This window comes from Fringilla coelebs (assembly GCF_963513975.1).
Source record: "Fringilla coelebs genome assembly, chromosome: 9".
Taxonomy (NCBI): domain Eukaryota; kingdom Metazoa; phylum Chordata; class Aves; order Passeriformes; family Fringillidae; genus Fringilla; species Fringilla coelebs.
This window is the reverse complement of record NC_140067.1, coordinates 9630923-9645381: the sequence shown is the minus strand read 5'-3', so window position 1 is coordinate 9645381 and position 14459 is coordinate 9630923. Positions and strand designations below refer to the sequence as shown.

Below are 14459 nucleotides of genomic sequence, written 5' to 3'. Positions count from 1 at the left end.
TTAAAATTAGTAATAGCACAATGTTCTTTAAAATATAAAGTCAATGTTTCACTAACTGCTTTTATACTATGTTCACGTTTATTGTACAAGTGTAACATATAAAAGCATCAAATGGAAGAGTTTTCATCATACTTAGCTACACTGATTTTAGAAATAGTAAATAATTTTTCAAATACTCCATTTCTGAAATTAAAGGCTACACTCATCCCCAAGAAATTTACAGAAAAAGCAGATGAAGTTGAGTGAAGTTTAAAAGCATAATAAAAAGGGCAAACTTTCTGAGAAAATGAATGCCTTCTAGCTACAGCAGCTACTCTTAGTTAGCTGAGAAACTAAACAGGCATGCAAATCCTACTCAGGGCATCCTGAGTACATCTACTCTATGCTCATGTCTCAAACAACAACTCGTGTCAGTATATTTTTCTGAAATGTTCAGCAAAACTCTCTTTTCTAATGAAATATGATTGAATCAACATTTTTAAAGTGTGATTATAGTTTGAGAAGTTAGTGTGTAAAAGTCACACCCTTTTATTCAATAGACTTAGTTCCCTGGTTTTGATTCAGTCACATCCACTTGCTTTACTGGCTAAAATAACTTTTTACAGCTTTCTAAATTCCTATTAGTACTGTGAAACCAATTCAATTCTGGGAAGGGGAACCAGATTCTTTTCTGGCATCTGTAAAAGGATTATTACCTAAATCAACACATACATTTTCTATTTTTTGATAGAGGAGCCAGAAAGAATGTTACTTATTTTCTGGATGCTAGTCAGAAAATTTTATTTTTATTTGTGAGAAGACCAGACCTGGACTAATTGAAGGAGCAGATTTGGATCAACCGAAAAGACATCACTCTATAGAGGTCTTATTTAGAGAAAAAAAGTTATATCCAACAACTTTCTATGGTATTTCTCAAAATACCACTTGAATGCAAAGGAAACTTAGTCAGAAAACTTTGCTAATAGTGAAAACTCCTGATTTTTCAAAGAGAAGTCCACCACCAAAGCTAGGATGTGTACTCCTTCTGTAGGCAGCTGAGACCACCAAAGAGTTTTTGCTCCCTGGTCTGTCCTGAACTGCTCCTCAGGGTTTTCCTATTGAATTGCATTACTGCATCCCCCCCATCCCTGCCAGTGGCACTGCTTGTGGGGACTTGTCCCAAATGCACAAAGAAAACAGAACCAAGTTACCTAAGTCCTGTTGTTTAATCTATCAGAAGCCAAGAAGCTATTTTTGACACATGTGGCTTCAGGAGTACTCAACTGTATGTCCAGCTGGGCATAAGCTCAGGGTGTTGGCCTCCTTCACCAGCACAGCTGGACGTGGTACAGGACATCTGCCCATGATTTAGTTTAGGATGCTTCACACAGTAGAGCATCTGCCTGTGTCATTCCCAGCTTTTCTAATCGAAATATATTTTAAAAGAGAAAAAGAACCACCATAGGAGCAGCAGAGTATTTCAGAGATGCCAATTTCCCAAGAACAACAGTTTTAGAGAGCAGAAACCTTAAGGAAGTTTCAGCATGTTTATATATGATCCACTTATTTAAAACCAATTATCATCAGGAAAAAAAAAAAAAAGAGAAAAAGGACACTATCCCAAGGCAATAGAAAGGAAATCAAGTGTATCAAAGCTCTTTCTGAGCTCCCTTTACCTACCCACTTGGCAATGCTGACTTTTGAAATTATACTACACCATTCATTTTTACTTTCATGATGCAAGGAGAAAAGGAAGAAAAAACTCCTCAATCTTACCCCCTCTTTTTACTAAATTGCCTTAAAAACAGATCTGCATTGTTACTTCAAGGTTACTAATGGTAGTACTATATATATTTATAGATGTGGTATTCCTTTCTGTCTGAAGTGCATGAGGTAATAAGTAGCTGGAATTGTCATGGTGATTTATTAACATATTCTCTAGTAGAAGCCCTGCACCTGCATCTGTGCAGACAGAACACCCACGAAGGCTGAAATCACCGCTACACAGCCCACAAGATCTTAAAAGGAAATGCTCCAAATTTAGACCTGCTCCAACAGGTGTCTTTTACTGTTTCACTTTGCATGACCATAAATATCAGAGGTGGAGCAAAAAGCTCCCTGTCCATTGTAATCATGCTTTGAAAACAAATACCTTTGCCCCCTCCCAAAGCAGAGGCAGCAGTTATGGAATTCTCATCATTTCCTCACTCCTTCATCCTGTCAAGACCCAAGTCAGAGAGATGTCACCGGCAAAACCAGGCTCCAGGGATGAGCACATAACTTTATTTTTTTCGCTTCAAAGGGCCCTAAGCTGGCTCTGAAACGTCCCCAAACTGTATTTCTTTCATTCTAGTATCTCATCTTGCAGCTATTTGCCAAAGTGAATGACATGCACAGGCTGTTCATGGCTTTTTATAAGCTCTCATTACCCAAACAGGGAACCATTTCCTTGAAAATGCTTTCCCCAGCAGCATTAGTCTCTCTAGGCACCACCAATAAATTTGTCTTTTGGCTCAGCCTGTTGCACTCCAAAACGTGCCTGAATATATGTATTTGATATTGTTTTCCACTTGTTTACTGAGGGAGGATGCTACCTGTGGGACTTGTCATCAGGGTGATTAACAGCGCAGGGAAAATAAAAGAGAATTTTACCCGCCAAGTTGAAAGCTTTGCCAGACTTGCTCTGGCAAGCAAAGGAGCAAAATCCAGACTCCCTTCTGTGGTGTAACAAGGAGATGCAATCCCAAACCCAAAATGGCTATCCATGACTTACAAAACCACAACACAAATCAAAATAACAAATCTGGAAAAGAAATCCTAACCAAACTGAGAAAGAGAATAACAGGTTACACCATGAGCTTAGAAATTCCACTAAAATGTTTCATTCTGTAACACTTCCACTACAAAATGCCCGGGTCAAGAGCAAATAAATATTTAATACCCAAAAGGTACTCGGGAGAAGGTGTGTTTTCCCCTGTCCCTCCTCACCAGCTGTTCTTTTATGGCAGAAAAGTGAAGAGCATGAAATCCAATGATAGGAAGAAGGCAAAGGTCAGGAAAAAGGTTTTTCTTCAAGGATTTAAATTAGCCTTCCACAGTTTTGCATGTTTTGTCAACACAACTTCCCTTCTGTGAGGAGGGGAAGCCAAAAGGCCTTTGAACCATTTCTGTATGGGGTCTAGATTTTTCCCAGTAACAAGATTCCTAGCTTTAAAGAAAAGTTCATCTTCCCTCTTCCCATTCCTTTCACCACTCCCTCCCTGTCCCTTCTTCCACTCCCCTCCTTAAAAAGAGACAGGAAAAAGAAAATAGACAAAGGATCTGAAGAACAAAACAAGCACTGGAGGAGTTCTAGAGTTCATGTAACGAGACCACTATAGCCCTTCAAAGGGACCATTAAAAGCAAAACAAACAAAAGCAACACCCTCAAGATTTCTATTGTATTTTACAGAGGAACAAATGAGTGTACTGGAAATTCTCCCACCATCTTGCCACAAAGCCTGTTATTTCATCAAAACAAAGTCCAGAGATCAAGAAACAGCCAACATGGCAGCTGAAAGTCAGTCAGTCACATCAAATGATCCATGAAGAAAATGAGATAGGGCTTGCTTTTTTTTGCTTTTTTTTTTTCTCTTTCTTTAGTATGATGTATTAAAAAAAGACTTCAAAGACTGTTTCAAGAGTTGCTTTTGCTTCTCACATGAGAAAATCAGGGGCTGAGCAGGTCTAGACAACTCAGTGGTTAAAACACCATTAGCTGCCAACACTTTGTCTTCCTAGAGCTCCCACAGTTGTTGTTACCCTGGATTTACCTCAAATGAAATGACTTGATTTCCATATGTATTTTGCTTCCCTCAGAGCTTCCCAAAGATGGCAGCTGCAGGACAGAGAGAGCACACCAACATTGATGGTTGGCAGTTTCAGATGTCAGAGGCTCATCCATGTGGGTACTGGCCCAATACTTCTGCTTGATGCTTCAAAGCATCATTTTTATTCATTTTTTATTCTTTTTAACACTTAGCAGATCTCTTTTTGCTCTTCTACACTATCCTAGCATCTTTGGGCTTTACTTGGAGGGTGGCTAATACTTTACATTCACTTTCATAGCTGTGCACTAAGAACTACAGGAGACAGACAGATTTTTATCCCATCTGTATATCATCAACACTCCATTCACCAAATCCCAAACAGTAATGCTTAAGATCTGCTGAAGACAATATAACTGAACAGGTGCTACTGAGGGCAAAGTTTAGCCTGCAGGATAAAGCCTGATAAATTTAGCTATAGGAATGAGTATCCTCTGGTTAGATGAACCTGTAAAATCAGGGGTCAACTAAGATCACATATGCTACAGCAATTTCTAAGTTATTATACCACAGCCACCCTCCAGTGCCAGGAGGAAGCCATAAAGACAAGTTTGACACTAACAGTAGATAAAATATTCCTCCCCTAGCCCAAAATAGATCTATTAGTCTTCATGTGCACAAACCCACAGAAAGCATCAGTGATGAATTTCCTACTCTGTACAATTCAGCTGCTGTGTATATACAGAAGGCTTGCCTGCAGCTTGGTCGCTGCCATGCACAAGATAAGTCCAGGAGAGAGCCAGTGGCAACATGCTGGGACAGGCTCCTTCCATTACAACAGTTAACAGCGCCCACTCTTGATCACCTTCCTTCTAGAATAATCCTTAACCTCAGCCAGAGGAGGTGTCATCATTCCATGGGCACAGAGCATCTCCCTCACATCTGGTAGCGGGATGTTCAAGGAAAGACTACACTGAGCTATGGCCTACAGCACACACCAGAGGCATTTTCACAGCAGAGATTTATCTGAGAGCAGACCCCAGATGTCTGCATCCTTGACTTAAAAGGTCCACATGGATGAATTCCCAGATCTCAAATGGCTGTTCCACAGGTGTCTCATCTCACAGAGGTGAAAGTCTGACTGTCAGCCTGGGAAAAACTACAAAGGTTGGCCTCTCAAGGAGCCTACACAGCTTTGCACAGAAGACGTCAGACAACGTGTGCCTGAGAAAACTAAAATCACTGTAGTGGAGAGCATAAAGAACAAGTCATCTTTCCTTCTCCTACTAATGGATATGAATTACACAGTGCAGAAAGCTCAGCTTGTCTGGCATATTTGATAAATTTATCCGAGTTGCCGGTGAAGTTTAATGGTGGATATAGCATGGTTTCTGCAATGAATCTTTTGGGGCCTGGAACGACAGCTGAGATTTTGTGCCCTAAATGCATAAGAGGGTCACGAAATCCTGAGAGCCTCTCATGGATACTCTGCAAATCCATTTGGGACTCAACCAATGAGACTAGCATTTCATTTATGGAATAGGACCTATTGATTTATAGGCCTAACACTTCACAGTCTCTCAATCTAAATTGTAACTGACCTATTGCAATATAGGTTTCATTTCAAGAAGAGTTACCTTATCATGCATTTCTTTTCTTTCCCTAGGTTTTTTCCTAATAAAGGTATAAGACTATACCTATAGACTATAAGCCTATCAGTTGGTTCCAATGATATAGCAAATAATAAAATACTGCTCCCAGAATATTGCAAAGTGGCTTTTCCTCTTTCCTTCTCATCCTACTCTGTCTTTAACCATCTCTCCTACTACACAATTATTTTATCTCATCCCAAGTTCAGTTTCTATTACAAGGACTCATGAGCTTACTTCTGAAGGATGGATCTTTTAATGACAAGTTCTTCATCCAAGTCAGCTTCATTAGCCATGAAGAGTAATCTTTTTCCTGTGTCATCCACTCCAATGAAGTCGCGCTGCTCCACTGAAGTAGAAAATCAAACACAACCATTATATAACCCCATTTTAATGCAGGCTGGAAAGACAAATGGCACCACCAACTACCCCCAAAATACAAAATCCGACTATCCCAGCAAATCCATTAATTTAATAAATATTGTTGATAACTTTTTCAACTTCTTGTCAGTTGGAGTAGCTGATATATATCATGGCATTCAAAACATTGGCCCTGAAAGGTTTGTGCATCCTTTTTAAGAAGATGCCAACTACAGGTCCTGACATGCAACACTCAATTTTGAGCTGTGCTTTCCTTTCCTTTTTTTTTTTTTTAATAAAAACCTCTGCTACCTGAATTAAAACAACAACAAATTCAAGGCAAGCAGTGAGTTCTTCAAATCCAACTGCTTCTTCTTATAATGTCACTCCACATTAGAATTAGGGGACTGGAGAGGATTGTGATTTCAGTTGAGACATAAGCATTTTGCAAGTCATCTATTTTAGACAAATACCAATACGTAAATCACAAACACATAAAAGTATAGATTCTAAGACTTCTACAATGGATGTTTCTGGGTGGGTTGACTTGGTTTAAATATTTTCTTATAAAATTGTCCACCAAGAGAATACCTAACACTCACATGTATTATTGTGGCAGTCTGTATCTCCTGCAATCAATGACTGTGCATCAGCAAGGACTCTGGCCTACTGAAATGTAAAGGTTTTATTTTTTAACAGTTTTCCACAACATCTGAATACAGTGGTGGCAGCTCATTCTCAGCTCATTCTAATTTTCACTCTGTAGTTTAGCCACCACTCTGTGGCAGCCATATACTGATATTTACAGACACAGGCTGTACAAGTAAGCCACAGCACACCATCCCCATCTTTTCTGTCTTTCTTTTTACAAAGAAAAGTTCAGACACTATTTTCCACTTAATCCCTTGCAGGTCATCCTTAAGCACACAGCTCCATTCTGCGTATCTGAATTCCTGACACTCTCTGTTTATTTGGGTTACTACCACTGACTAGCATTTTCATGTGGTTTTTTTTTTTTTTAATTGCCATTGCTCTTACTGCTCAGTTTAAAAAGCCAAAGAGATTATTATTGTCACTATATGATCCTCTAAATATAAAACCCAATGAACTAGACCCTGTAATTTGCAGCTGAGTCAAACACTGCAGGAAACCAACAGGATGAATTTATAGCACTTAACACACTGCAATTCATGCTAATTTAAGAACTGTTCTTTATATCACAGTTCTTGAATGTTCAATAATACCCCAAAAGCAACAATTTTGTATCAGATTCCATGACGTATGTGAAATAAAATCTTGTTCATCCTCCTCAAAAAATGAATTTCTTTGTAGGAACAGTGAAAAAATAAATCTAGTGGCTCGTCATGGGATCCATTTTCTAATACAAACAATTGAACAGTAGAGTCCAAGTACATAAAAACCTGTATGTGTCACAATTTAGAGAAGGAGCTAATAGTGCCACCTACTATGAAAAACTGCCTAACATACTCCATGTTAAGATACTCCATATCTTGTCTTTGGGTGCTTATAAGTTTCACCAAGTTTTAACTGTCTGGGATGAAATTTCCAATGCCAGGTGCTGGCTTAAGAGGAACATTTGAAAAACTTCAGCAAACACCATTCAGCTGGTTCTAAGGCTAAGGAAAAAAAAAGTTCAGCATAAGTGGAAATGGTTTGGTGTCCCTTCCCTTGAAATGCTCTAACCAATCTTTGAAAAACTGCAGGTTTATATGTTTTATTCTCCTCTATTTTTGCTTCAGCCTTCTATTTTTGCTGCAAATGTTTCTGCCTATTTAATTCTAAAGGGTAGATTGTTCCAATTCCTCAGCTCCAACACTGATCAAATAGCAGATGCTACCTAAGGTTTTCTGTACCATCAGGTGGTAAAAGCAAAGCACACAAGCCACAAGGTTCCACAGCCATGCTGCAATAACTGTTCCAGGGGAAAGAGTTTAATTTGTCTTTTTGCAGTCTGTCTTTTCCAAGGAAATAAAAGTCATAAACTCACAGGGGTAAGGGAAAAGAAAAAAACATTTAAAAATGAGGATTCTGCAAGACAGGCTGGGAGGGACAGAAAGCAGACCCTGAAAACGACTGCAAACTGTGACTGCCTGTTAAAGGACACTAGACGGGACAGGAATCAGAAGAGAACAGGTGACTGTAGGTGGATAAATGAACCAGATGAAGACAAGGAGTCAGAAAAAGGACAGAAGATGGAACTGGCAGTTCCATTCATCTTCAGTGAAAGAAAAGAGTAATAGATGACAAAGAAAAGCCAGGCTGTCAACAGGGATCCTTGAGGAAGGAAACTAAGGAAAGAGAACACACACAAAAAAAAAAAAAGGAAGTTGGTGGCAGCAGAGGCCAGCATAGGCAAAGGAAGATGTATGAGCAAAGGTAATGTTGACAGCAATAGGGCAGATTTAGTCAAGTAGGAATGAAAGCCAGGAGGCTAAAATGTACTTCCCTTCTCCAGAACCTGGAGAAGAACCTAAGATTCCTGTCTTGGCCTCCCTCTGCTTTTAACAAATGACTGAAACAGGCCTGGTAGAGTTCATATCTTATTGGGGGCAGATCAGAGGAAGCATGTCACTACAGCTGTCCATGGCAGCTCAAGTGGTGCTTTGCATGGGAGATCTTAGCATTGAGCCCCACAGAAAAACACCAGGGGTGACAGAACACTTCTACATAATGGAATTTTAGTCTTTTCAAGTTTGGTCTTCTACAGATCTGAAAAAACACACACAAATTTCAACAAGTCATGTAGGAAGAGTTATGCTACAAAGTCAAGCACGCTCACATAAAAAACAAGCAAAATAAGAATGCATGTACAATCTGATGTGTTTATATTTGAAAAGAGCCTTCAGATAATCTTGTTTATCCTCACAGACCTCCTCACCCCCATCCTGTGTGCTCAGAGCTCACATGCTGGGAAGCTCTATGATGTTTAACCACAGACCCATTAGTTTACAACTCCTGAAAGCTCAACTCCACTGCAGCAGTGCTCTTGACAATGTTTTATGTGCCATTAGCACTTAGATTGCCTTTTCTAAAATAGGGGAGTTAGATCTGTTTGAGAGTCCAACTATTAAATGCTTTCAGCCCTTCTAACCTTACACATCGCTCCAGAAAAACCTTCATGCAGAGCCTAAGAAGTTTTCTTTTAAAAACGTATTTCCTCCACTTTCAGACAACTGTTGGCTTGCATTTCACTCCTCTCTCAAGCAGTTTGAACCTGCATTTTCTTACTTGTATTCCAGTAATGCCTCTGAGCTTTAATCAAGGACCAGGTCCCACTAAGCTGCCAATAGTCAAGGCTCAGCATTTTAACAGATATCATTAACAGAAAATGAGAGGTATGGTGTGGGAACAACTGTGTGGTATTTAGTACTTTTAGCATATAAGTAAAATGGCTATAATATCCCTGCTCTGCCTTACAGCAGTGTTGTGAGAACAGATACATTAAAGATTACAAGGCACTAAGATATTATGGTAAAATGGACAAGATAAGCATCTAATCAGCTCCTTGAAATCAGTGGGAGTTTTGCCTAGCAAAAGGCTCCTGGATGTGATTTCAGAAGAGTAATTCACTACATACTATGAGAGGGGAGAATTTCTATAAGTGCTTGTTACCCACCTAGTGCTGGTCCCTACAGTCAGTGTAAAATTCCCAGCTATAATCTGGCTGATGCTTAGTGCTCTTGAAAAACCTAACGGTTTTAATGTTCATATGTAACAAAAATTCAGGGTTTCATCCAAAACTCACTGAAGTCACCTGGAGCTTTTCCCTTAACTCTTGTGAGCTTTGGATCACAGCCTGCAAGATTACACGAGTCTAATACTTAATTCTGAGCTGGAAAAAACCAAGTCACACCCTCACCAGGGAATCTGAGGAAAAATAGGGTATCTGTGCCTTTTTTATTTCTTTTGCTCTGGGATTGATAACTAAACATATCATACATACCAGTGGTTTCTCTATAATTTATTAATAAATATGTATTCCTTCCTACATACCTGGCTTTTTTTTCCCTTTCTGTCCTGGTACCCCTTCTGTTGGCTCATGAGCTTTCTTCATTAACATGGAGAGAGAAGCATCATGTGTTCGAAAGAGGTCCACAACTTTATATAAATCGACATCTGTGATCAGATCGCAGCTCAACACCAAGACATCAGTCTGTCAAAGAAGGAAAAAAAAAAATAGCAAACCTTTCAGAGACAGAAATTACCACATATGGATTAGCATTTGAACACCCAAAACCAAATAAACACTTTAACTTTTTTCTTATTTTTTCATTTACCACTGCCAAAAATAGCTCCTGGTTTTTACCAGTGCACTTTTTCTTGAGTCGTGCTATTACTATTGTTTGGTTAATGCTTATCCAGATCTGGACCATAAACAATATGTGACCATCTGAATTGTCTTCATCTGCTCCTAAGGACACAGAAGCCATGGCTTTCAAGATCAACAAGAAATTCTGCAGTTATTTCAACAGCTACTTTTAGTTATATAATGAGGGAGAAAAGAAATCTTTCTGAAGAACTCTTTTTTAGCTGACTTTGCATCTGGCAACTAAGTGCTGGAAAAGATATTTAAAGTATGTTATTTTATTGGGGGACAAAAAAAACAAAGACTATCTAGGATGTGATTTACTCAGTAATTGCACTGTGATGGTGGGCTCAGTTTAGAAATACATTTCCTAAAACCAGCAATACTCCATATTACAAGGGGAAAAAAAAAAAGGATGTTAGGCCCTATTTAATAGGAGGCTTGTACTTTATTTTGATCTCAAAGGATTCCAAAATCCCTTATGCAATTTTTAAGAGAACTGCTGCACAAATCACAGGAACATTATCACATATTGAGCAAGACACAGCAGCATCATTAACAGTGGACACTACTAATATAATCCGTCTAAAAACTCTTATTTAGAAAAAAGTTTCTGTATTTCACGTGGGTTGTCAGATATGCTGCCAAAAACCTGTGAGTTCAGCAATTAATTTAAACTAATCCTAACATAATATTTGTGCAGCATGGCTGACACAAAAGTAGCAAATTTCCACTTTTTGTTAATGATCAACCTTCTAAGGGCCTCTCCTGAAGACAGTTTCTTTTCTGACAGTTACCATTTTCACTTTTTCCACTGCCATTTTCCATGCTAAGCCTCCTTGCAGTGTGACATGGCTGCCTAATTTTATCTTTTTAAAAGACAATATTTAATGAGAAGGGCATTAGACAGTACTTAGAAAAAACTGAGTTAAACCATGGAGGATCGATCAGTAATATTACTCTTACTTTTGAAAACTATCTTGGTTTAAAGCAAACTATTTCAGGATTGACCTCTCGTTCCAGAAAGGTTTATTAAAGAAAAGCTTGCTTCTTTATCTAACACGAGGAGATTCTACATTGTAATTGAGATTAGCTGAGGTCTGGTATTTACATTATTTGATAGGTTCTCCTATAACTGCTAGGCAGTTTCATGTGTTTACCAATAAGGTGTTGGAATTCATCATGTCACAAACTGTTGGAGCTGCTGATTTGGCATGCTGTGCAAAAGGTCAAGCTCTTCCATTTTCATGTGATTTGTCCCCACTTTAGTGAGAAACACCTGGCTACTTTACAGGAGGGAACAATCTGCAGGTTAAGAATTTTACACATTCAAAACCTGACTTGCATCACTTCTTTTAACATATTTTCAAAATGTGTATTTTATATTACAGTTCTGCCCAAGGAAAGTGTTTTAATTAGCACTTCTCTAAAAAAACCCAACATGCACACATTGGGAAAAACCCCAACAACCCAAACCACTAAAGCGAGTTGCCCAGCGAGCAGCCCTGTTCCAACATTCCAGGGTGCACAAAGAAAATAAGAAAAAAATTCAGCTTGGTGTGGAAGCAAATCTCCCGCTTCACAACTGTAAACTGTGAAGAAACACATATTAAATATCCTGGAAAATCCTGCAAAATTTTCAGATATTCTGTTTTTACAAGAGCATGAATGACTAACAACGTTTACAGAAAAGACCAAAAGGTATTCAAGACCCATATAAATAGACCTGTACTTTTCAAACTCGCTTTATAGAAAGAAGAGATTGCCAGCTTCAAATCTAGCTGCATTCGCTCCAGTGGTGAAAATAAGAAATAATCAAATGAGAGAGACTGACACCCCAATAGTCTTATACTAAGGAATGACTATCTGGACTTGTAAAACAAACCTTGTAATTATTTCACATTTTACTAAATGCTTTAATCTGTCACTAATGCAAAAACCCAACAAGCATTTCATAGTTCTGACCAGGCTCCTGGGTTTTTTCTCCTCCCTATAGGACAAGCTTTTTGCAAAAACTGAATGCAAGACCCCTGAGGAGCATACGGGAACAGAACCACCAAATGTCTGGTTGCCATCTGTTCTACCCATTTACTCTCCCAATATGTAAATAAACGTCAGTGAGCGCAGGGACCAGTGAAACACACAGTTGCTCTGTAAAGCCCACATTTCTGCCTCTCCTCCTGATGAGCAGAGCAGTGGCCTCAGAAGCACGCTGAGAATACACCATGAAAGGCTCTTTTGGGACTTGACAGCTTCCCCTTTGAAACACCACCCCCCTCATAAATAAAGCCCTCACTGTCTAATGGATGCACTTTTTTTTCCAGTGTACAACTCCTGAACGAATAAACTAATGGCTGAATGAAAAAATAAACTATCCTAGAACCTTAGCAGAAGTGTGTGTTTTTCTTTACGTTTTCGAGGTGGGTGTAGAAGAAAGAAAATAAATGGTAGAACTTGTGGGTTTTTTACATATATACACACCAAATAAATGCAGTGCACCTTTCCCAATGAGCCACTGATACAAAGAAGAGAAGTACATACTTACTACATGCACTCACGCGCTAACAAGGGGTATGTGAACATACTTGACTTCATGAATTATGCAAACGCCTAAGTACACGAAGATCTCTTAATGAAATACATGTAACAATGATTACATCAACCCCAAACTATTATACAGACGATAAGAATCAACACGAACTGATTAAAAAAACCCCAGCAAGCACACACCTCAAGCTGAACGACTGCAAAGGAAAAAATGCACACACGAATGCACTCTTGACAGGCATTACAACCACGGGCAGGGCAAGGCAAGGGTCTTAAACCAAGAAGGATCATCTAATGGATGGAGCATAAGACAAATACTTGGAATATCTGGTATCTTCCTGCTCTCCAGGCCTCATCACAGACCAGGGCTCTACCATAGAAGCTGCTATACAGAGCAGGTGAAAAGGCCACCAAGCATAAGAGAGCAGCAAATGATTTTGGGTTGAGGAACACAGGAAAACACTGTATCGCTACTCACAGGGATAGCAGGCCCTGCCCTCCTGGTGGCACAGCTCATGTTTTTGTGAGGATCACAAGAGCCACAGAAAAGACAAGGAGAATATAATGCTCCTTGGAAGTGTTAACTTGGGCCTTAGCAATCCCTTTTAACCTCAGATTTGCAATTCACTCACTCAAATGAAAAACGGAGACTAGGCTACTGACCAGTGGAGAAAGGTGGGACTCTGCAGAGATCATCCCACCTATGATCCGAGTTTCAAGAAGATCTGTCTGCATCTCTACTGATTTAATAAATTATTGGAGATCTGGCCTTTCAGTCCAACCACCCCTGAATACAGAGTATTCAGTTAAGTCAAGTATGAAAACAGGGCACTAAGGTCCCCAAATCTCCCCTCTACCTTTCTAACACTGGCTAACAGCACTTGACCATCAAATGTTATAAACTGTGACATGGTCAGATATTAAATAAGTTAAATACATGATCCAGATAAATAAAACAGGGTAACCGAAAACATGAAGAGATTTATACAAAATAGAGAAAACAGTAAGGAAAAAACACTGAAAACCAGTATGTCAACAACTATATTAAACCCAGCACAATATGGAAAATATACACAAAAACAAGACCAAAAAGCAGATTGTTTCAAGAACTCGGATCAAGACAGCCGATTTAAAAATAGAAAATATGTTTTCAATGGAACTAATTCATACCACAGATCAAAAGATGGATGCAATTATATGGTGTAATATACCAGCATAAATAAAAAGCCTTGGACTTTCTCACACCCTGCATACAAAGGCAATGCTAAAAACCCTTTTATATTCAGCAATTATTGCTGGAGCCCTTATGATCAAACAGGAGATGTCAAGGTTACCACAGATAGCTGGCAGCAAATTATGAATTTTTAGTGGTATTCACTATGCTTTTTCTATCAAGTATAGACAAGGGCAGGACCTCACAGCCTAAACTGCTGATGGCCTCAAAAACAGCAGACTAGAAAATGAGAAAACATGTGTTGCAAGGAAACTGTAATATGAACAAAATCAGCCTCAAGAGAAAGAGGAAAACAAATGTCAGATTGCATTATAAACAGAAAAGAAGCAAAACATCCACAAGCAGTAGAACCAGCTTCTTAACAGAACTGAAAACAGACGAAACACTGAAGCTAAATGTTAAAAGTTTCCAATTGCAAAGTATTACAGCTGAGACTTTGACAGGAAAAGAAAAAAAAATCTAGAGATTAGATATACTCAACCTAAGTTAATACATGCACAAACAGAGAACTTTGCATCACTTCCTGCGGTGTCACCAAACAACGCGGGAGAAAGAGA

General features: G+C 38.9%; 1 protein-coding gene across 1 annotated transcript in view; it reads right to left on the bottom strand.

Moving 5' to 3' along the window:
* Positions 1 to 14459, bottom strand: part of EIF2B3 (eukaryotic translation initiation factor 2B subunit gamma) — a 98570-nt gene that overhangs the window by 67023 nt on the left and 17088 nt on the right. The window contains exons 3-4 of the mRNA XM_084211361.1: positions 9809 to 9968; positions 5672 to 5783 (exon numbers count right to left, since the gene is read on the bottom strand). Coding sequence (XP_084067487.1) covers positions 5672 to 5783; positions 9809 to 9968 — 272 coding nt within the window. The remainder of the gene's footprint in view (positions 1 to 5671; positions 5784 to 9808; positions 9969 to 14459) is intronic.